This window comes from Oratosquilla oratoria, chromosome 3, assembly GCF_046742065.1.
Source record: "Oratosquilla oratoria isolate Oo_2021 chromosome 3, ASM4674206v1, whole genome shotgun sequence".
Taxonomy (NCBI): Eukaryota; Metazoa; Arthropoda; class Malacostraca; order Stomatopoda; family Squillidae; genus Oratosquilla; species Oratosquilla oratoria.
The window spans coordinates 14,749,408-14,774,348 of record NC_134779.1 but is presented as its reverse complement, the minus strand read 5'-3'; the positions used below and the strand labels follow the sequence as shown (position 1 = coordinate 14,774,348).

Here is a 24,941-nt window from a genome sequence, read left to right as displayed (position 1 = left end):
AACACTCTCAAAACTATCATATGAAGAGAGACTACAAAAACTTAAACTACAGACACTAGAGCAAAGAAGAGAGAGAGGAGATTTGATAGCTATTTACAGAATCATGAAAGGCATAGAAATTACTGATAGAGAGAATCTGATAAAATGGGATGACAGAAATACAAGAGGACACGGAAAGAAAATAAAAAAAGACAACTATAGAAGAGATTTGAAAAAGAACAGCTTTCCTCACAGAGCAATAGACAGTTGGAACAAGTTAGATGAGAAAGTGGTGTGTGCAAAAACAATACATGAATTTAAAAATAGTTTAGATAAAATGAGATATGAAGACGGGACCTCACGAGCATAGCTCCCCTTCCCGTAAAATACAACTAGGTAAATACACACACACACACACGTTGGTCGAAGTGACAATGAAGTTTGGAACTCCAGGAAAAGTTCAAGTTTAATCGATCTCAACAAGGGATTACCTCTGTTGTATTAATAGGGAAGGGGAAGCTTGTGGTGTAGTGGGAAGGTGAAGAAAAAGGAGAAAGGGAGGGATTACTGAGGAAAATGGAAGGAAAAGAGGAAGGGGACGAACAGGCCCCGGATGTTAGAAGAGGTGTAAACAAGAGGGGTGCACACACAGATGAGGAGGAACAAGGAAGCAGAAGTGTCAAAAGCAGAAATATAGATAATAGTAGATCAATGGAAAGAGAAGATAACTGCTTTTATTGATTTAAGGAGGGAGGAGGTGACAACCTCCCCCGACTAGTAAATCTAGAGGAGAAACTAAAAAAAAAAATGAATGAAGCATGGGAGGTTAGTTTTAACCAATTAACACTAGTTACCCAAAGAGTTGAATTAAAGAGGAATGATAAAGAGAATAAAGAGTCCATAGCAAAAGAGTTAAATGTTTGGAAAAAAGTACAAGAGAACAATAAAATTAAATTTAGAGATATAGTGGAACAGCAGATGAAAGAACAAACTAAGGACACAGTTATTAAAGTGATGAGGGAGAAGGAGAATATAGTAAGAGACTTAGTGGATAAAAAGAAATGTATAATTATATTAGGGATGGAAGAGAAGTATAATCCAAATAGGACTACAAGAATAAAGGAAGAAAAGGAAAAAGTAAATAAGATATTAGAAGTAGTTCAAGAAGATGAACCAGAAACAGGGAAACAAATAGAAGAAATATATAGACTAGGGAAATACAATACAGATAAGACCAGACCATTTAAGATTAGTCACTAGAGAGTGATCTCAATAAAGTATGGGAATGGAGTAGGAAGTGGGAGATGGAATTCATTATTAAGAAGTGTAGTATAATGGAATTTGGAAAAAGCAAAAAAAAATTGTGGGATCATATAAATTGGGAGAGGAAGAAATTAAAAAATAGAAAACGAGAAGGACCTGGGAGTCATTATTATGAATAATATGTCCCCTGAGAAACCTACAATTTTTTTTGAGAAACTTATAATTTAATAAGAACAATGAAGTGGCATTTAAATACCTGGATGAAGAAATGGTGAAGAAAATACTAGTCACTTAGATAAGACCAAGATTGGAGTATGCAGTGACGACGTGGTCACCAAATACAAAAAAAAATGTATAACAAAACTTGGAAGAATACAAAGAGCAATTACAAAATTGGCACCAACACTTTCAGAACTATCATATGAAGAGAGACTAGCAAAACTTGAGCTACAGACATTAGAGCAAAGAAGAGAGAGAGGAGACTTGATAACTTTATAGAATCATGAAAGGTATAGACTATTGATAGAGAGACCTGAAAAAGAACAGCTTTCCCCACAGGGTAATAGATGTTTAGAACAAGTTAGATGAGAATGTGGTGTCAAAAAATGATACATGAATTTAAAAACAGTCTAGATAAAATGAGATATGAAGACGGGACACCATGAGCATAGCTCCCCTTCCTGTAAGATACAACGAGGTAAATACACTTAAACTTTTCTTCTGTCTTTCTTAAATTTCATGTCTGCCCCCATACAGTGCTGTAGGTACAACCGCCCCTTCATATAATCTCTTTGTATACATTCCCAAATACCTATTTCTCATGACACTTTTTAATCGCCCAAGGCACTTGCTTCTCTCAATCTACAACTTACCTCCACCTCCATTCCTCCATATCCTGTCACATGTGACCCTAACTACCTAAAGTTATCCACTTCCTCCAGCCTCACTCCTTTAAGACTTACTTCCAAATTCCCAGCAACCTCTCCCCTTGTACATATCATCACTTTACTTTTACCCACATTTACCTTCAACTTCCTATCTCATACCTTCCCAAACTCCATCACTAACACCCTTAATCCCCTTCTGAACCTGTCACAAGCACAATGTCATCAACAAACAACAACTGGCTCACCTCCCACTTTTCCCTATTTTCTTTAACCATCTCCTGTCCTCTGCCCATTATGGAAGAGGAGGCGGTAAAGGGAAGAGGGGCAGAGTATTTTAGAGCTGCTAAATGTCGAGGAGGATAGGGAGGGAATGGTGGTAGCAGTAGGAGGTGCTAAGAAAATAAAAGTGATGGGTGAGGTAAATGGAGGAGAAATAAGAAAAGATGAGGTACATGTAGTTAATAAAAATGATAAGAGCAGATAAAACCCCTGGTTTACATGGGTGTCATGCAAAGTGTCTGAAGAAAGGAGGTATAGTAATAGTGGACTGGTTGGTGTGTCTAAGGGAGGGATGAGTGCCAGAAGACTGGAGGAGTGCCTGTATAGTTCTGCTTTACAAGGGAAAGGGGACAGTTGTATGTGTAGTAGTTTCAGAGGGATCAGTTTTTTGAGTGTAGTTGGGAAGGCTTTGGGAGGGTTTTAATTGAGAGGATTAGGGGAGGAACAGAGGGGTAATCGGTGAGGAACAGTGTGGGTTGAGGAAAAGTAGGAATTGCATGTATCAGATTTTTGTGGTAAGACAGATATGTAAGAAAGCTTTAGGAAAAAGTAAGGAGGTTTTTGGGGCTTAATGGATTTGGAAAAGGCTTATGACAGGGTTGATAGGAAGGTAGCACTGTGGGAGGTTTTGCAGATATAATGGATCAGGGGAAAGCTGTTTAAGGGCAGTCAAGACTTTAACAGACACTACTACTATTGTAGAGTTAGAAATGGAAGGAGCAAGCGGTTTAAGGTAAAGGTGGGACTGCATCAGGGATGTGTCATGTTGCCATCACTGTTCAGTGTGGACATGGATAGGGTGGTGCAGGTTGTAAATGGTTGAATGTTGTACCCCATTTACTGGTGCATCCTGCACCTAATGCAAACATATTACCAAAAAGAGGCTGTGCACAGAATGCAGAGCAACTGGTGGGATGTGAGAGTATTGCCATTGCTTGAAATAAAATGTCCTTGATCAGTATTGTTGGCATCACCACTAATACTGTGATATCTCCATTGCTGATGATGCTAACAGGAGTGCACAAAATAATTTTTTTCCCTCAGTACAACCTTTATTTAACCACTTCAGCACAAGTAAAATTCTTGCGCGCAGCACCAGCTGAAATATGAATAATGCATCATACTACTAGCATATAAAATATAGTCTCTGCTGTATTACTCATTCTTTTTTACTCTTGAGTAATAATAAACATAGAAAATGTGATCAAATCATTTCACAGAATCTTGGAGTAACTCATGTACAATTCCAAAAAAATATATAATAAAGACGCCAATGCCGGCATCCTCGTGTACCCACTTGCGCCTCATGATGCCACCGTAGGCGTCATCGTACCGAAGTGGTTGAAATATGTATAGTGAAACAATATTTTTTCATGAAAAAAATAACTTCAAATTCTTTCTATAAAATATAGATGCATCTTATGTGAAGGTGCAGCATATGTATTGAAGACAGTATTTTTATTTTCTCTTTATAAAGGAGCTATCAGTCTAATTATGGCACCCTATGTGAGAGGATCTGTTGGCATAGAAGTTATATCTGCAGCTATTGAAGATGCCAAACAAAATGCACTCTTCAACAATATTACCAATGTTTCTTTCATATGCAATAAGGCTGAAAAGGTAAGAGAATTGGAGATTAGCTTTTGAATAACTGACATATTTGTGGCCAAATTTAAGTAGAATATCAAAATCTTTAACCTCTATTACTTCTCTCTCAGTAAGTCTGTCTTCTGGATTCTCTGTGCATTTCATTATGAAAATGATAGATATTTGATAAAGGATAGGTTTCATTATTTATTTCTTTTGGCAGGGGGCAGTGTATTTACCTAATGTCTCTTACTTTTCCATTGATTGTACCTAGTTTTTAATTCATTTATGCTTCAAACTTGGGCTGCTATATTATCCTGTAAGGTGTTCCAGGAGTTTATGCATCTGTATGAAGAAACATGGAACATAAGACAAGAAGAGAGAAGGAGTTTGAATGTGTTTGAGATGAGGTGTCTTGAGAAGTATGATGGGGGTTACTAGGCCAGATAGAATGAGAAATGACAAGGACAAGGACAAGGACAAGGACAAGGGAGTCATATGAGAGGTACAAAGAAAAGAAAAGAGAGGTAAAGGAGGCAAAGAGGAGAGCAGATGTGAAATGGGGTAAGAGTATGACAGAAAATTTTGAAAGTAATAAAAAGATGATTTGGAAAGAAATTAAGAGAGGAAGAGGAGGTGAATCAAGTAGAGAAGAAAAAGTAAAAGGTGCAGATGGAGAGATGATAATGGAAGAGAAGGCAGTAAGGGGAAGATGGGCAGAATATTTTAGGGAGTTGCCAAATGTGAAGGAGGATAGGGAGGGAAAGATAGTTGCAGTGGGAAATGCTAAGAAAATGACCGTGATGAGTGAGGAAAATGGAGGAGAAATAAGGAAGGATGAAGTGAAGGCAGTTGTTAAGATGATGAAAACAGGTAAGGCACCTGGTCTGGATGGATGCCATTCAGAATGTCTAAAAAAAGGAGGTACAGTGATGGTGGACAGGCTGGTGAGGTTATTTAATGATTGCTGGAGAGAGGGTAGAGTGCCGGAGGACTGGAGGAGTGCCTGTATAGTTCCACTTTACAAGGGAAAAGGGGAGACGTGTGAGTGTAGTAGTTTCAGAGGGATTAGCTTGTTAACCTCTTCACTCCAGGGCACATCGCAGGTCTGGCAGCATTAGCTGCCCGATGTGCAATGTTGCGTCATAATAATCGCATTATAAAAAATAAAGTCAGTGCTCAATCATTCGTTCTCTTTCACCCGTGTATTTTGATAACCATAGAAAATAGATGAAGCCAGTTTAGAGAGAATGGAAATTACGTAGGTATGACTACAATAAATATAATCAAGATGGCGACGTTGGCATCATCGAGTACCCACTTGCTCCTCATGCCGCCTACGTAGGCATCACCGTATGGAAGTGGTTAAGTGTAGTTGGGAAGGCTTATGGGAGGATCTTGATTGAGAGGATTAGGAGAGGAACAGAGGGAGTAATTGGTGAGGAACAGTGTGGATTTAGGACGGGTAGAGGTTGTGTAGATCAGATTTTTGTGGTAAGACAGATATGTGAGAAAGCTATAGGAAAGGGGAAGGGTGTTTTTTGGGCTTTTATGAATCTGGAAAAGGCTTATGACAGGGTAGACAGGAAGGCACTGTGGGAGGTTTTGCGGATATACGGGATAGGAGGAAAGCTTCTAGAAGCTGTCAAGAGTTTTTACGAGAGTAGTAGAGCATGTGTCAGGATTAGAAATGGAGAGAGTGGTTCGAGGTAAAGGTGGAACTTCGTCAGGGATGCATTATGTTGCCCTGGCTGTTCAACGTGTACATGGATGGGGTGGTGCAAGTGTGGTGGGTCAGGGATTGGAGATGGTTAAAGAAAATGGAGAAAAGTGGGAGGTGAGCCAGCTATTGTTTGCAGATGACACTGCGCTTGTGGCAGGATCAGAGGAGGGATTGAGGAAGTTGTTGACAGAGTTTGGGAGAGTGTGTGAAAGAAGAAAGCTGAAAATAAATGTGGGTAAAAGTAAGGTGATGAGATTTACAAGGGGTGAAAGTGGCAGTAGACTGGAAGTGAGCATTAAGGGAAAGCGACTGTAGGAAGTGGATAGTTTTAGATACTTGGGTGCAAATGTGGCAGGAAAAGGTGCAGTGGAGTTGGAGGTAGAATAAAGATTGAGAGAAGCGAGTAAATGCCTTGGTGGATTAAAAAGTGTAATGAAGAATAGACATTTGGGAATGGATGCTAAGAGGAGACTGTATGAAGGAGTATTTGTGCCAACAGCACTGTATGAGGCAGAAACGTTGGAACATAAGAGAGGAAGAGAGAAGGAGTTTGAATGTGTTTGAGATGAGGTGTCTGAGAAGTATGATGGGGGTTACTAGGCCAGATAGAATGAGAAATGACGAGGTGAGGAGGAGAACAGGGGTGGAAAGGGAGTTGGGAGATAGGGTTGATGAAAGGGTATTAGGATGGTTTGAACACATGGAAAGAATGAGTGAAGAAAGACTAGTAAAAGAGGTATGGAAGGCAGATGTGGAGGGAGTGAACATGAGGGGATGTCCTAGGATGAGATGGATGGATGGGGTGAAGGGGGTTTTGTGGAAGAGGGGAATGTCTGTTGAGGAAGGACAGGAGAGGACAGAAGACAGGGGTGAATGGAGAATGGTTGTATATGGATGATGTTGTGATACATGAGGTGGAATGTGTGGGGGGATGGGGGGTGAGGTAGTATGTGTGAGCAAAATTTGATGCAGCCCGAAGGGCTTTCTCCCCATCCTCTCCTTTTAGCATGGGGGGACAGAGAGGGGGGGGTTGCCGATTTAATGAAGCAGCCTTGCTGTGGATGTGCTGTGCCTTGTGACACTGCCCCTGACCCAGGGTAGTGGACAAGGTGCAGGGATGACCCGTCATCCAGGATGTGCTAAGATGGGAGGGTGGAGGGGAGTGGAGTGTATTTAGGGATAGAATGGGTGGGAATGATTTTATGCCTTTTTCATTTTGGCTACCCCCCTTGTAAGGGGGAAGAAGCCTTGGTATATGTATGTATGTACACCCATCCAAAAACCCATACTTTGTCCCTTCTATCTTAAATCCTTGTGAATGAAATGTCATCCCATTCTCCCATGACACCGCTTGGGTCAGAGGCAATGCAGTGATGGGTAAAAGTTCAATAAGACCATCAGTGAAATAACAAGACCGTTATAAAAACAAAAGATGAGAAGGATGTGGGAGTGTTGATCACATATCAGGAAAATCTTGATTGAAACATCATATCTACCTATATACCAAGGGCCTCTTCCCCCATATAAGGGAGGTAGACAGTAAGGGGAGCCCTTGCTATATAGACATGATGTTTCACTCAAGATTTTGCTGACATAGTTGTGATATCATATACATATACCGAAAAGCCCTTTTTTCTTCTTAAGGGAGGCTAAGTAAAAGTGAAAACCCATCTGTTGCCCCTTCTATCTTAGTTCCTTGTGGATAAAGAGTCATCATGGTCTTCTGCCCACTGTTTGGGTCAAGGGCAATGCAGCAAAACACAGCACCACAGGATGGCCAAACAGCCAAGGCTCTCTGATCTTCTAGCGTAGGAAGTCTCAGGTTTCTCAGTCTTTCCTCATATGTCTTGTCATCTTTGTTTTCCTACTAGATTGAAAACCTATTTGTAGGTATAATTAGGCTTGTATCTTTTAGTGAATATCAAACTCTATTTACTTTTTGATTTCCATATTTATTGTATTTCACAATCTGCAGGTGCTTCCAAGTTTGGTGTATCATCTTAGTGACTCTGTCGACGTAGTAGCTGTGGTTAATCCTGCACGAGGAGGACTGCGTAAGTTGGACCAGTATTGCTTTGTAGCACTTTCATTAATTTGATCTTTGTATAAGTAGGGGGTTAATGTGGCAGGAAATGGAGTAGTGGAAGTAAACTGTAGAATTAGAGAAACAAGTGAATGCTTTGGGGGATTGAACAGTGTCATGAGAAATAGGCATCTGGGAATGGATGCAAAGAGATCATATTTACCTAGTTGTATTTACCTAGTTGTATTTTATGGGACGAGAGCTATGCTCATAGTGACCCATTCTCGTATCTCTCCGCATCCAGTTTATTCTTAAAATCTTGTATAGTTTTGGCACTCACTGTTTCTCCATTTAGTTTGTTCCAGACATCAATCACTCTATGTGGGAAGCTATTCTTTTTCAAGTCTCTTCTGTAACTGTCCTTCTTTAGCTTCTTTTCGTGTCCTCTTGTTTCTCTTCTGTCCCATTTTAATAAGTCATCTCTATCATGAATTTCTATCCCTTTCATAATTTTATAAATGGTCAACAAATCACCTCTTTCTCTTCTCTGTCCCAGTGTTGATAGATGTAATTTCTCCAATTTTTTTCATATGTCAAATTTGATGGTGTAGGTGTCATTTTTGTCACTGGTCTTTGGATTCTTTCTAATTTTCTTATGGTCTTTTTAGTGCTAGGTGCCCATAGTGTTGCAGCATACCCTAGTTTAGGTCTTATTAGTGTAACCACTATTTTCTTTATCATTTCTTCATGCATATAGTTGAAGGCCAGTTTCATTGATCTTAATAAGTTAAAAGTCTCCAAATAATTTATTGACATGTTTATCAGGTGTCTAGTCATTTGAGATAATCACTTCCAGGTCCCTTTCTGAATGGACTTTTTTGACTTCCTTGTTTCCAATTTTATATTGACCCGATATTCTACTTTTGCTTTTTCCAAATTCCATTATGCTACATTTCTTAATGTTATAGTTCATTTCACATCTCTGACTCCATTCCCATTTTTTGTCTAGGTCTTCTTGTAGCAATCTGCAATCTTCATCTGTTCTTACTCTCTTGAGTAATTTGGCATTGTCAGCAAAGAAATTCATGTAACAATTAACTCCCTCATTCATATAATTTATATATATGGCAAACATTTAAGGAGCCAATACAGAGCCTTGCGGGATGCCACTCTTCACATCTTCCCAGTTCGAATTTTTGTCTCCAAGGACCACTCTCATTTTTCTCCCACTTAAGAAATCCTTCATCCATTCCAATAGCTTACCTTGTATTCCTCCTATTATTTAAATTTTTCATATTAATTTTTTATGTGGTACTTTGTCAAATGCCTTCTGCAAGTCCAAGAAGGCGCAATATGCCCAGCCATCTCTTTCTTGTATTACATACATACATATACCAAGGCTTTTTCCCCCTTACTAGGGAGGTAGCCAAAAAGGAAAAGTTATAAAATCATTCCCACCCATTCCATCCCTGAAAACACTCCACACGACCACACCCCTCCACCCTCCCTCCCATCTTAGCACCTCCTAAATGACGGGTCATCCCTGCACCCTGTCCACTGCCCTGGGTCAGAAGCAGTGTCGCAAGACACAGCACATCCACAGCAAGGCCGCTTCATTAAATCGGCGACCCCCCCTCTCCGTCCCCCCATATAAAGGAGAGGACGGGGAGAAATCCCTTCTGGCTGCGTCAAAATTTTGCTCACACACACTACCTCACCCCCCATCCCCCCGTCCATTCCACCTCATGCATCACAACATCTTCCATATACAACCATTCTCCATTCACCCCTGTCTTCTGTCCTCTCCCGTCCTTCCTCAACAGACATTCCCCTCTTCCCCAAAGCCCCCTTCACCCCATCCATCCATATCATCCTAGGACGTCCCCTCATGTTCACTCCCTCCACATCTGCCTTCCATACCTCCTTTACTAGTCTTTCTTCACTCATTCTTTCCATGTGTCCAAACCATCCTAATACTCTTTCATCAACCCTATCTCCCAACTCCCTTTCCACCCCTATTCTCCTCCTCACCTCCTCATTTCTCACTCTATCTAGCGTAGTAACCCCCATCATACTTCTCAGACACCTCATCTCAAACACATTCAAACTCCTTCTCTCTTCTTCTCTTATGTTCCATGTTTCTGCTCCATACAGTGCTGTTGGCACAATCACTCCTTCATACAGTCTCCTCTTAGCATCCATTCCCAAATTTCTATTCCTCATTACACTTTTTAATCCACCAAGGCATTCACTCATTTCTCTCAATCTATATTCTACCTCCACCTTTACTCCACCTTTTCCTGCCACATATGCACCCAAGTATCTAAAACTATCCACTTCCTCCAGTTGCTCTCCCTTAATGCTCACTTCCAGATTACTGCCACTTTCTCAATTAATCTCAAGTAAAAGCATATTAAGTTTGTGGTGCATGATCATCCACTTCTAAAGCCAAATTGTTTAGGGTTTACTACTTTATTTTTTTCCAAGTGTTTGGTCCATTTGTTTCTGATAACTTTTTGCATATTTTTGCTACTGTGCTTGTAAGGGATACTGGTCTGAAGTTTGTAGGATCTTCTTTGTTTCCTCCTTTATACATTGGTGCTATATTTGCATCTTTCCAATATTGCGGTACCTTTCCTTCTTTGAGTGAAAAGTCTTATCTTGTATAAATAATTTGTCTGTTAGTTCGTCTATACACTCTTTCAGTATCCAATTTGCAATTCCTCCTGGTCCATGTGATTTCCTAACAGCTAGGTTTTTTATTTGGTCTCTTATTTCTTTTTATGTTACCTTTATTTCTTTCATTTTAGGGGGTCTTTTTTGTTGTCCATCTTCCCAAATTTGTGAGCTCTCATTTGTAAAAACAGACCTGAAATGTCTGATCATATCTTGTGCCATTTCTGTGTCATCTCTATATTCTATCACCTTCACGCAGTTTTACAATTTCGTGTTTGTCCTTTAATTTGTCATATATCTGTAAAAGAGTTTAGGTTGATCCTTACATTTGCGTATAATATCTTTTTCATAATTTCTTTTTTCTCTTCTGTGTATATTCACATATTCATTCCCAAGTTTTATATATGCTTGCCACTTGGATGTTTTTTTGTCTCTTTTTCCATCTTCTCCAGGGGTGGCTATTCTAGTAAGTGAAGAGATAGGTAAACGTGTAGTGGAGTGGAAGGAAGTTTCCTCAAGGATAATGTGGATGAAGGTGAAACTGGGAAAGGAGATGTGGGTCTTTGTAAGTACATATGGGGCTGGCAGTGAGAAGAGTGTAGAAGAAAGGGAGGCCTTTTGGATAGATTTAAATAAGTGCCTAGAGGATTTAGGGAGAAATGTCAATGTATTATTACTGGGAGACCTTAATTTTAGGGTAGGAATTGGTCCAATTGATGGAGTGGTTGGGAAATGTGAAGTTCCAGGAAAGAATCATAGTGGAGAGTTGATGGTGGAAATGTGTCTAGAGAGTTGATAATAGCAAATACAGTGTTTCGGAAGAAAGTCAAGCATAAGTACACATGGGAGAGGGTGATGGATGGAAGAGTGGTAGATAGAGCGTTAATGGATTATGTAGTGGTAAATAGGACTATGATAGGAAGAGTTAAGGATGTACATGTGCTAAGGGGAGAGGGTGGGGGAATATTAGATAATTTTTTGGTGGAAGGTAAGTTGAGAGTGGAGGATAGATGGAGAAAGAGGAAAGGGAAAAAAGATAGGGAGGTGCTTAGAGTGAACTCTTTGAATGAAAAGGAAAAGGAGAAGGAGTACAAAAAGAAGCTGAAGGAGGAGTGGGAGGGAGTGAAGGATAGAGTAGAGCTAGGTGTGGAGGAGGAATGGGGATGGTTCAAGGAGAGAGTCACAAAGTGTGCAAGGATGGTGTGTGGAACAAGGACAGGAGGAAATAGAAGGAAGGGTAGTGAATGGTGAGATGAGGAAACAAAGAAGGTTGTAGAAGAGAAGAAGCAAGCTTTCACAGATTGGTTACAAAATAGGACGAGGGAGTCATATGAGAGGTACAAAGAAAAGAAAAGAGAAGTAAAGCAAAAGGTAAAGGAGGCAAAGAGGAGAGCAGATGTGAAATGGGGTAAGTATGACAGAAAATCTTGAAAGTAATAAAAAGATGTTTTGGAAAGAAATTAAGAGAAGAAAAGGAGGCAAATCAAGTAGAGAAGAAAAGGTAAAAGGTGCAGATGGAGAGATGATAATGGAAGAGAAGGCAGTAAGGGGAAGATGGGCAGAATATTTTAGGGAGTTGCTAAATGTGAAGGAGGATAGGGAGGGAAAGATAGCTGCAGTGGGAAATTCTAAGAAAATGACTGTGATGAGTGAGGAAAATGGAGGAGAAATAAGGAAAGCTGAAGTGAAGGCAGTTATTAAGATGATGAAAGCAGGTAAGGCACCTGGTCTGGATGGATGCCATGCAGAATGTCTAAAAAAAGGAGGTACAGTGATGGTGGACTGGCTGGTGAGGTTATTTAATGTTTGCTGGAGAGAGGGTAGAGCACCAGAGGACTGGAGGAGTGCCTGTATAGTTCCTCTTTACAAGGGAAAAGGGGACAAGTGTGAATGTAGTAGTCTCAGAGGAATTAGCTTGTTAAGTGTAGTTGGGAAGGCTTATGGGAGGATCTTGATTGAGAGGATTAGGAGAGGAACAGAGGGAGTAATTGGTGAGGAACAGTGTGGATTTAGGACGGGTAGAGGTTGTGTAGATCAGATCTTTGTGGTAAGACAGATATGTGAGAAAGCTATAGGAAATGGGAAGGATGTTTTTTGGGCTTTTATGGATCTGGAAAAGGCTTATGATAGGGTAGACAGAAAGGCACTGTGGGAGGTTATGCAGATATACGGGATAGGAGGATAGCTTCTGGGAGCTGTCAAGAGTTTTTATGAGAGTAGTAGAGCATGTGTCAGAATTAGAAATGGAGAGAGTGAGTGGTTCGAGGTAAAGGTGGGCCTTCGTCAAGGATGCGTTATGTTGTCCTGGCTGTTCAACTTATACATGGATGGGGTAGTGCAAGAGGTAAATGCAAGGGTAGTGGGTCAGGGATTGGAGATGGTTAAAGAAAATGGAGAAAAGTGTGAGGTGAGCCAGCTGTTGTTTGCTGACGACACTGCGCTTGTGGCAGGATTGGAGGAGGGATTGAGGAAGTTGGTAACAGAGTTTGGAAGAGTATGTGATAGAAGAAAGCTGAAGATAAATGTGGGTAAAAGTAAGGTGATGAGATGTACAAGGGATGAAAGTGGCAGTAGACTGGAAGTGAGCATTAAGGGAGAGTGACACTGCTTCTGACCCAAGGCGGTGGGCAGGGTGCAGGGATGACCCGTCATCCAGGAGGTGCTCAGATGAGAGGGAGGGTGGGAGGGGTGTGGAGTGTATTTAGGGATGAAATGGGTGGGAGTGTTTTTATGCCTTTCCCTTTTTGGCTACCTCCCTTGGAAGGGGGAAAAAGCCTTGGTATATGTATGTATGTATGTATGACTGTAGGAATTGGATAGTTTTAGATACTTGGGTGCAAATGTGGCAGGAAAAGGTGGAGTGAAGGTGGAGGTAGAATGTAGATCGAGAGAAGCGAGTAAATGCCTTGGTGGATTGAAGAGTGTAATGAGGAATAGACATTTGGGAATGGATGCTAAGAGGAGACTGTATGAAGGAGTGATTGTGCCAACAGCACTGTATTGGGCAGAAACATGGAACATAAGAGAGGAAGAGAGAAGGAGCTTGAATGTGTTTGAGATGAGGTGTCTGAGAAGTATGATGGGGGTTACTAGACTGGATAGAGTGAGAAATGAGGAGGTGAGGAGGAGAACAGGAGTGGAAAGGGAGTTGGGAGATAGGGTTGATGAAAGAGTATTAGGATGGTTTGAACACATGGAAAGAATGAGTGAAGAAAGACTAGTAAAAGAGGTATGGAAGGCAAATGTGGAGGGAGTGAACATGAGGGGACATCCTAGGATGAGGTGGATGGATGGGGTGAAGGGGGCTTTGGGGAAGAGGGGAATGTCTGTTGAGGGAGGACGGGAGAGGACAGAAGACAGGGGTGAATGGAGAATGGTTGTATATGGATGATGTGATGCATGAGGTGGAATGGGCAGGGGGATGGGGGGTGAGGTAGTATGTGTGAGCAAAATTTGACGCAGCCAGAAGGGATTTCTCCCCGTCTTCTCCTTTTATGCAATGGGGGACGGAGAGGGGGGGTCGCTGATTTAATGAAGCGGCCTTGCTGTGGATGTGCTGTGTCTTGTGACACTGCTTCTGACCCAGGGTAGTGGACAAGGTGCAGGGATGACCCGTCATCCAGGAGGTGGTAAGATAAGAGGGTAGAGGGGTCTGGAGTGTATTTAGGTACGGAATGGGTGGGAATGATTTTATGCCTTTTCCTTTTTGGCTACCTCCCTTGTAAGGGGGAAAAAGCCTTGGTATATTTATGTATGTATGTATGAAGGGGTGATCATGCCTTTGACACAGTATGGGGTGGAGACTTGGAATTGAAGAGAGGCAGGAAGAAATTTAAATGTATTTGAGATGAAATGTCTGAGAAGTATGGTAAGGGTTACAAGGGTGAGTAGTGAGAAATGAGGAGACAAGGATGAGAGCTGGTGTGGAAAGGGAGGTGGCAGGGCCTGATGAAAGATTATTGGGATGTTTTTGACATGTGGAAAGAATATGTGAAGAAAGATGAGCAGAGGTAGATGGAATGAACTTGAAGGGATGACAGGATGAGATGGATGGATGGGGTGGAAGTGGCTTTGAGCAAGAGGAGAATGTCTGTTGAGCAGTGAAGGGAGAAGGCAGGGGATAGGGAATGGAAAATGGTCGTGTATGGATGATATTTTTATGCAGCATGTAGGGATTTCTCCCCATCTTCTCTATTTTCTGCATGAGGGGATGAGGAAAGAGGGTCAGTGTGTAAGTAAAATGGCCCTGCTATGAATGTACTGTGTCTTGCTACATTGCTTCTGACCTGAGCAGTGAGTAAGAGACAAGGATGATCCTTCATCCATGAAGAGCTATGAGTATTATATTTATTATTTATTATAATGTATTTTTTTCATAAATTATTATTTTTGTTTATTATTAATCATTATTTCTTTTATGAGAGGTACAAAGAAAAGAGAAGAGAGGTGAAGCATAAGATAAAGGAGTCAAAGGTGAAAGATGTGAAATGGGGTAAGAGTGTGACTGAGGATTTTGAATATAATGAAAGGATGTTTTGGAGGGAAATTGGAAGGGGAGGGTAGGCAAATCGAGTGGAGATGAAAAGGTGTGGGTGTGGATGGAAGGATGATGATGGTGGAGGTGGTAGTGAGAGGAGGATGGACAGAGTGTTTTGGGGGAGTTGCTGGGTGTGAGGGAGGATGGGGAGGGAAAGTTCATTGGGGTAGGGGGCATTAAGAGGGTGGCAGTGGTGAATGAGGAAGGTGGAGGAGAGGTAGGGAAGGATGAGGTGAGGGTGGTTATTAGAGTGATGAGAGTGGGGGGGGCTGCCTAGGTTGGATGGGTGTCATGCAGTGTCTGAGGAGGGTAGGTGCAGTGATGGTGGACATGCTGGTGAGGTTTGGTGTTTGTCTGAGAGAGGGTGGAGTGCCAGATGACTAGGGGAGTGCCATATGGTTCTGCTTTGCAAGGTAGCAGGGGGTTGGTGTGGTAGTTTTGGAGGGATCAGTTAGTTGAGTATAGTTGGGAAAAGAATAGGAGGGTTTTGGTTGGGAGGATGGGGGGACAGGAGTGATTGGTTGGGGGGGTAGTGTGGGTTTGAGAAAGGTGGGGGTTGCATGGATCAAATTTTTGTGGAGGGCTTTAGGAGAAGGTGGGGATGTTTTTTTTGGGGGGGCTTTTATGGTTTTAGAGGGGGCTTGTGATGGGATGGACAGGGAGGCATTGCCGGTGGTGTTGCGGATATATGGGATGGGAGGAGGGCTGTTGAGAACAGTCAAGAGTTTTTGTGGGAGTGGGGGGGCTTGTGCGGGAATTAGAAGTGGAGAGAGTGAGTGGTTTGAGGTAGGTGTGGAAATTTGCTAGGGATGTGTTGTGTCACCTTGACTGTTCAATTTGTACATGGATAGGGTGGTGGGGGAAGTTAATGTTGGGGTGGTGGGCTGCAGATTGGAGATTGTTGGGGGAAATGGAGAGAAGCAGGAGATGGGCTGATTGTTGTTTGCTGGCAATGCTGTGCTTGTGGCAGGATCAGATGAGAGATTGGGGAGGTTGGTGGTGGAGTTTGGGAGGGTGTGCAGGGGAGGGGGTGTTGTGCATGAATGTGGGTGGGAGTGGGGTGGTGAGATGTGTTGGGGAATGGGAGGATAGCAGCAGATTGGAGGTGAATATTGAGGGAGAGAGGCTGGAAGAAATGGATAGCTTTGGATACTTGGGTACGAATGTGGTGGGAGGAAGTGGAGGTGGAGGTAGAATGTAGATTGAGGGAATCAGGTATGCCTTAGGGGATTGAAAGGTGTAGTGAGGGGTAGACATTTAGGAGCAGATGCTGAGTGGAGATTGTATGAAGAGGTGGTTGTGCTGACAGCACTGTGTAGGGCAGGGGCATGGAACATGAGAGAGGAGGAGTTTGGAATTTGGGTGTTTGAGGTGAAATGGCTGAGAGGTGTGGTGGGGGTTGCTGGGCTGGATGGAGTGGGAGGTGGGGGGAGAGCAGGGGTGGAGGGGGAGTTAGGGGGTGGGGTGAATGAGGTAGTGTTGGGTGGTTTGGATACATGGAGGGAATGAGTGAAGAAAGATTGGTGGGGGAGGTGAGGGACAGGGTTGGAGGAGGTGAACATGAGGGGGCAACAAAGGGTGGGGTGGGTGTTAGGAGGGAGGATGGGGGATGGTTGTGTGTGGATGATATTGTGGTACATGGAGGGGAGCAGGTGGGGGATGGGGTGGTGAAGGAGTATGTGTGAATGGTATTTTGATGCAGCCCGAAGGGTTTTCTCCCTGTCTTCTCTTTTTCTGTGTGGGGGGGCATAGTGGGGTTGCTGATTGGGTGAAGCGGCCTTTCTGTGGATGCACTGTGTCTTGCTGCTTTGCTTCTGACCTGGGGCAGTGGGTGAGATGCAGGGATTACCTGTTATTCAGGAGGAGTCAAGAAAAGAGGGAGGGAGGGAGGGTGGGTGAATGGGAGTGGAATGTGTGAGGATGAAATGGGTGGGAGTGGATTATGCCTTTGAGTTTGGCTACCTCCCTTGTAAAGGGAAAAAGCCCTTGGTATATGTATATATGTATGTATTTTATTTATTATAGTTATGGACCAAAAGGTCTCCTGTCAGCATGCTCTTCCCTTATAATCCTTTATAATGAATGGGGGGGGGTTAGGGGACCCTTATCCACAAGGAGCTTAGATAAAAGGGAAAACAAATGGGTGTTGGATAGGTGAAAGGTGGGCACATGCCTTGGCTGGCCACCCCTCTTATGAGGTGGAAGGTGCCTTTTGGTATATACTTGTACATTCATATATGGATAGTGATTAGGAAAATAATGGCAGGACAAGAATAGCCTGGAAAAATGGGAGGGGGAGAAGTGCAGATGACTAGAGAATTTGTAGGTAAGATATTATCAGAGGGAGATTTATATAAACTTGAGTGTTGGAAATTTGAATTATGAGGGATGAATGCTGGAAATTAGCAAAAACTTGTGCAGTGTCATCATGCAATGGAAGATGAATTAGAATGAATCAAATACAAACATAAAAACATACAAGGTCTGTTAGAAAAGTATCTGACTTTATTTATTATTGTTTTTATATATTTATTTATTTATTTATTTTTTGCAAAAACCTGATAGATATGAATCAAGCATGCTTGCATGAGCTGACCTTGAACCTTTGAGCGCATGCGTGAATTTTTTTCCTGCCTGTCGATAGCATCAGTTGCTGGCAAGCAGCATTTGCTTGAGGTAGGTGTAGTGCTTTCCGCGGTTTTTCATTGCAAGGAAAATGACAGAATGACTGGAGCAGTGCTACTGCATCAAATTTTGCCAGAAACTGGGCGACAGCCAGGTGGAAACCATTTGGAAGATTCAGATGGCTTTGGTGACGATGCTATGGGCATCACACAGATTAAGGAGTGGTACAACCAGTTTAAAGACGGCTGCACAATGGTGGAGAGTGAGCCACACTCTGGTCAGCCATCAACATGGCAAAATGACCAGGTCATTGCCAAAGTGAACGCTGTGGTGATGCAGGACCATCATGTAACTATCTGAAAAATTGCAAAAGAGAGTGGCATTGAAATTCATGCTGAAGCTGCTGACAGCAAAGCAAAAGCAATTTCATATTGAAGTCTCACAGGACATGCTGGACTCCACAAACAGTGACCTCGACTTCATGAATACCATAATCACTGGTGACGAGTCCTGGGTGTATGGGTATGACCCGTCATTTTCCTTGCAATGAAAAACTGTCGAGAGCACTACACACTACCTCACGCAAATGCTGCTTGCTGGCAACTGATGCTATTGACAGACAGGAAAAAATTCACGCATGCACATGAAGGTTCAAGGTCAGCTCATGCAAGCACGCTTGATTCAAATCAATCAGGTTTTTGCAAAAAAATAAATTAGATAAAGTCAGGTACAGTCGAACCTCGAAAGCCCGGACCCCGAATACCCGGACCCTCGTATGACCGGTCGAAATGAACAAAGGGTGGACTTTTCAAGCAAAGTTCCCTATTTGTCCAGTAGGTGGCAGCGATGGCTGTACTTTTGTACTCAAACCCAGCCCAGTCAAGCCGCCACCAGGGCTGCTGTTTCGTAGAATTTTGTACCAAAACGTAGTAAAATAGCGGCATGTGGCCACTGCACAAGGACATGAGGAAATTTTTTTCTACATAGCCGGCTGTTAAAAACATTCAAAAACTCAAACTTTTGTTTAAAAATCATAGAAATAGTTATCAAATAATAAATGGTACATCAAAATCTGACTTTTATTTTTAATTGTGTTACTTATAAAATATTATACCCCAAAAGATACGTTTTACGGTGTAGAAAAAAATTCTACGCTAAAGTTTCAGCTTTCTTTTAGCACCAGGGCTGCCGTTTTGTAGAATTTTGTACCAAAACGTAGTAAAATAGTGGCATGTGGCAACTACACAAGGACATGAGGAATTTTTTTCTACATATCAGCTGGCTGTTAAAAACATTCAAAAACTCAAACTTTTGTTTAAAAATCATAGAACTAGTTATCAAATAATAAATGGTACATCAAAATATTACTTTTATTGGTAATTGTGTTGCTTATAAAATATTATACCCCAAAAGATACGTTTTTACGATGTAGAAAGAAATTCTACACTAAAGTTTCAGCTTTCTTTTAGCAATAACAATATAATTTTTTTTTTTTTTATCTTACTGAATATGTTAGGGCATGGGGGCCTTATATACATTCAAGAATAAAAAAAACTAGAACCAACATTTTGTCAAAGTTTGACAAGTATATCTTGCTATGAAAGTCTGCACACGCCCGAGAAAAATGTATGCCCTGGTATGGCAACACTCCCATTCTACACAGCAGTGTAGAAAACGCGGCAACCCTGGCCGCCACCACTGTCCCGCACGCATACCTTCCGATATTTACAGTGTACGTAATAAAAAATACAGTACAGTACACTGTATGTACAGTACATTTACATGCCTGTATTACAGTTATTATTACAGAATTATTAGTATTATAGTATTATTCTTACAGTATTGTTATTATTACAGTGTCAGAGTATCATTCTTTTGTGTTTCTATGCCATATCTTACATTACCTATACGTATACAGCTACGAAAATCTATGGGTGTTAGGGCAACATTTTCGATGACTGGACTTTTGGCATGACCGGACCGCCCTTCCCCCCAATTAGTCCGGGCTTTCGAGGTTCGACTGTACTTTTCTTATGGACCTCGTATACCAAGGGCTTATGAGGTAGCCAAAGTAAAAGGCATAAATCCATTCCCACTCATTTCATCCCCACATCCATTCTCATTCATCACCTATCCCTCCCTCCTTTCTTGGCTCCTCCTAGATGATGGGTCATCCCTGCATCTCAGCCACTGCCCTAGGTCAAAAGCAATTCAGCAAGGCCACTTCATTTAATTGGTGACCCCTACTCTCCATCCCCTCATGCAGAAAAGAGGAGACGGGGAGAAATTCCTTCAGGCTGGGTCAAAATATCATTCACACATACTCTTTAATCTCCTCCATCCCTCACCCTCTCCCTTTCATGTATCACAGCATTATCCATACACAACCATTCTCCACTCACTCCCTATCTTCTGTCTCAATCAAATACAAATAAGAAATATCAAGGGTAATAAGAAAAAAGTATGTGGAGGGTTACATTATTGAGGGTGAATGTCGCTAGAGGACGAAATGACACATTAGGATGTAATGTCATAGGACAAAATGTCACAATGGGATGTAATGACAGTGGAGGACAAAAGATCATGATGGGAAATAACGATAGTGGAGAACAAAATATCACGATAGGATGTAATGATAATGGAGGAGAAAATATCACGGTAGGATATAATGTCAGTGAAGGACAAAATATAATTTTAGGAAGAGATACCGGACAGAATGTCAATGAAGGCCAAAATATCAAGATAGGATGTAATGACAGTGGAAGACAAAAGATCATGATGGGATGTAATTATAGTGGAGGAAAAAATATCACGGTAGGATATAATGTCACTGGAGGACAAAATATAATTTTAGAAAGGGATGCCGGACATAATGTCACTGAACGACGGGAGGCCGGCGTGAATCACGGTGACGTTGGGGGACAAAATGTACAAAATAGATCGGATGACCGTGATCGACCAGATGTCCGTGATGGGGGAAATGTTAATTTTGATAGGAGAAATGTTAATGAGTCATTGAATGTCAATGAAGGACCAAATAATAATAATATAGAGCAAGGCATAAATAAAAAACAAAATGATAATATAAGACATGATATTGAAACTCAAAATGTGTCAAAAAGAAATAATCACGAGTTTCTTAAAACTATGTACTTTAATGCTCGTAGTATTAGGAACAAATTTCAAGAATTACAGGTGTATGTCAAAAGCGAAAATCTCGATATGATAGGAATAACTGAGACATGGTTAAATGGTACAGAGTTCGAAGCTGAATTTAATATTGCGGGATTTAAACACTTTCATCAGGATAGAAACCACAAGAAAGGTGGGGGTGTTCTATTGTACGTTAAAAACAATGTTCATGCTTGTGTTTTAGAGAAAGTGAAACAGGATGCATATGACAGTTTGTGGGTTGAGTTAACCCAAACTAATGGACAAAAAATTAATATAGGTGTAATATATAGGCCAAAGACATTATCATTAGCAGACGACAAACTGTTATTTCAAGAACTGTCTAGTTTCTGCAACCGGGATTTATTGATAATGGGTGATTTCAATTTTACTGACATTGATTGGATAACCCTTGAACATGGCCATATAGGTAGTCGCTTGATTGATTTTCTTGGTGACAATTACTTAATTCAGCATGTAAAAGAGCCCACAAGATATGGAAACTTACTCGATTTATTGATCACTAGCTGCGAAAGCACGGTAACTGATGTAGAAGTCGGTGAATCTGTTGCAAATAGCGATCACAACTTAGTCAGATTCAAACTCCTAAACAATTTTAGAATAGATATTTGTGCTTCTAAAATACCCGATTTCAGTAAAGCTCAGTTCATAGGACTACGTCAGGAGCTTCAGCTTACAGATTGGGAGGCAAAATTAAACGAAAGGCCTGTAGATCAGATGTGGGAAATATTTCAAAATACGCTCACTAAGATGATTCAAACTTACATTCCTTTTAAGGACAGACGTCCCCCAAATCAGGCTCGCCCAAAGTGGCTCGACAAAGAAACTGAAAAAAATATTGCTAAAAAGAGACAGGCTTATAAGAAATATAAGTGCTCGGGTGCATCAAATGACTATGAAAGTTATGTATAAATACAGAGAGATTTAAAAAAGACAATAAGAAAAAGAAAACGACAATACGAAATGAACATCGCTGATTTATCCAAAGAGAATCCCAAAGAATTCTATAGTTACATTAGAGATAAAAAGGTTGTTAGGAATCACATTGGTCCACTATTATCTGCTGACGGTGAACTTGAATATTCAAATGAAGGAATGTGTAATATCTTAAACAATTATTTTAGCTCGGTATTCGTAAACGAAACACCTCAAAGTGAATTCCAAACTGAAACCTGTGAAAAGTCTGGGGTAAACTTACTCACTACGGTAAATATAACAAAAGACAAAATTAAAAGGTGTATAGACAAACTCAAAGTTAATAAAACACTAGGGCCTGATGGTTGGCATCCAAGAATCTTAAAGGAAATGAAAAATGAGATTGTTGTTCCATTAGAAATTATTTTCAAGAAATCCATCATATCTGGAGATGTCCCAAGAGAATGGAAGCTAGCTAACGTTACTCCCATATTCAAAAAAGGTGACAAAAAGAAACCAAATAACTATAGGCCTATAAGTTTGACTTCAATCGTAGGAAAAATAATGGAAACTATCATCAGAGATGCTATCGAATATCATTTAGAAAGTAACCGTTTGATAAATGATAGCCAGCATGGTTTCAGACGGAAACGTTCTTGCGTGACTAACTTACTCGAATTCTACAACACAGTTATCTCGAATTATGACAAAAGAAATAATATAGATTTAATATATCTAGACTTTGCAAAAGCTTTTGATACCGTCCCACACGAAAGACTACTTACTAAATTAGCTTTGCATGGAATAAGTGGTAGCCTATTAGGTTGGACTAGTAATTGGTTGAAAGGTCGAAAACAGAGAGTTGTTTTAAATGGAAAAACTTCTGGATGGAAAAGTGTTGCAAGTGGAGTTCCTCAGGGTTCCGTTCTTGGGCCACTTCTATTCATAGTATATATAAATGATATAGACCATGGACTAAAATCTACTGTTTCCAAATTTGCTGATGATACAAAACTGTGCGGAGTGGCAAATGATCACTCAAACCAATTAGATATTCAAGAAGATTTAAATCAATTACAGCAATGGTCTGAAAAGTGGCTAATGAAATTTAACACAAGTAAATGCAAGGTAATGCACATAGGTAAAAATAACAGTAAGTACGATTACAAGTTATTTGGAAATTCGTTAACAAAAGTGGATAGTGAAAAAGATCTCGGCGTATTTATCAGTAATGACCTCAAATCATCCAAGCAGTGTATTTCAGCCTCTGAGAAAGCAAATAAGATTCTGGGATTGATTGCGCGATCTTTTGATTTCAAAAGTCCATCACTCATTAACAAGCTATATAAATCGTTAGTTCGTCCACATTTGGAATATGCTGTTTCCGTATGGTCACCGAATCTCATTAAAGACATTGACAGACTGGAAAAAGTACAACGGCGAGCCACAAAACTGATTCCAAATATCAAATATAAATCATACGAAAATCGACTTAAGCACATGAATCTGTTTTCCCTAAAAAAGCGTAGACTCAGAGGTGACTTGATACAGGTCTTTAAGATTTTAAAGGGAATTGACAACATCAAAAGTGACCAAATTTTCACATTGAATGAGAATCAGACAAGAAACAATGGTCTCAAACTGTCCGGAAATAGATTCAATTTGGAAGTAGGTAGAAACAACTTTGCCAACCGTGTAGTTAATGAATGGAATAAACTTCCTGCACAGGTAGTGCAATGTAGTTCAGTTCGAAGCTTTAAGAATCATTTAGATAAATACCTAAGTAAGATGCTGTAATGATTATAATTTATGTTATATTATTTATTTTTGTTTTGTTATAATTTGTCTGTCTGATTTCCATTTATTATTAGTTATATGTCAATTTATTATCATTTACTATTTACCTGTTTGTTTGTTATTCAACTATACCTATGCATTTATTTATGTATTTTATTTGTTATTTACATTATTATAGTTTTTATTTATTATTAATATGATTATTATTTTTTTTATTTTTATTTTTTACATCCGACCTAGATATGGATCAAAAGGTCTCCTGTTGGCATGCCCTGCCTTTGTAATCCTTTGTGAAAGTAGCAATAGAAGCACCCAGGTGATGAATAAATTGGGCTAAGGAACCAATTAAACAATCAACCTATTGTCTCAGGTAAAAGAGACCAATGGCTCTCATGTAAATTCAAAATACAGTGCCCATCTCCTTCCTAAGTTAAAAAGAGAAATAGGTAGTGTGCTTTGGATCCCTGTCCCCTGTCAATTCACATTGGTCATATGCAGCAAGACACAGCACCTCCACAGCAGGGTTCAACAGGCAGTTAATTGAAATCCCTCTATTTTTTAACAGATCCAGATGTGATTCGGGCCATTCGGAAGTGTACATCAATAAACAAGTTGCTTTATATCAGTTGTAAACCAGATGGGTTTGCAATGGAGAACTTCGTCAAGCTGGGGTCAACACGAGGTAAAGCCTCCAAGGATGACACAGCTCCCTTTGTTCCGCGGTATGCAGTGCCTGTAGACATGTTCCCACATACAGAACATGTTGAATTAGTTATGCTCTTTGAAAGAGTGATGGAATGAATTGTTACTAATTAACAATATTAACTTGAAAGTTATCTTCTGTAGTTTTTTTTAATCATGAATGATCCCCATCTGGGGTATTGGGTACATGTTATTGTGAGGTTAAAATCTGTTCAGTAGCATGCAGCTGATACTTTAGGGTCTATATGGGGCACCCCTATGGACCAGAGCCACACATCATTTTTGTCTGTGATAGAGAAAATCCCTATTCATAGAGAAATTATGCTACTTTATTATACTGTGGCTGTCCCTACATTATGCTGTCCCCTACTCTTAACCCCTTCCATACGGTGCCGCACACGTAGGCGTCATGGGGAGCGAGTGTATTTGCGAGGCTGCCATATCGGCGTCTTGATTATATTTATTGTAGTCGCCCCTCCATAATGACATTCTTTCTAATTCTTTTGTAATCGCATTTTCTATGGTTATCAAAATTCACGGGTGAAGAGAGAACGATCGATATAAGCGGTGACTATATTTTATGATGCGAGTATTATTACGACACGTCGTACGGCAGGCATTGGCTGCTGCCACCGAGATCTAAGTCCATGACGCCTACGTGTGCGGCACCGTATGGAAGGGGTTAATACTGTTCTGTACCACCCCTATGAATATACATTTCCTTTTTTGCCAAACCCTGTGGTAGGGGAGAAAGAA

General features: G+C 40.8%; 1 protein-coding gene across 4 annotated transcripts in view; it reads left to right on the top strand.

The window, feature by feature from the left end:
- Positions 1-24,320, top strand: part of LOC143020703 (tRNA (uracil-5-)-methyltransferase homolog B-like) — a 71,252-nt gene extending 46,932 nt beyond the window's left edge. For 2 of the 4 annotated variants that reach the window (XM_076177363.1, XM_076177372.1), the window contains exons 9-11: positions 3,886-4,028; positions 7,694-7,772; positions 24,049-24,320. In XM_076177363.1, the coding sequence (XP_076033478.1) occupies positions 3,886-4,028; positions 7,694-7,772; positions 24,049-24,284 (458 nt within the window). In that variant the 3' untranslated portion in view covers positions 24,285-24,320. Of the gene's footprint in view, positions 1-3,885; positions 4,029-7,693; positions 7,773-23,723; positions 23,854-24,048 lie in introns of all 4 variants that reach the window. The other 2 variants (XR_012965924.1, XM_076177386.1) reach the window with 2 other exon arrangements.
- Positions 24,321-24,941: the final 621 nt, after the last annotated feature.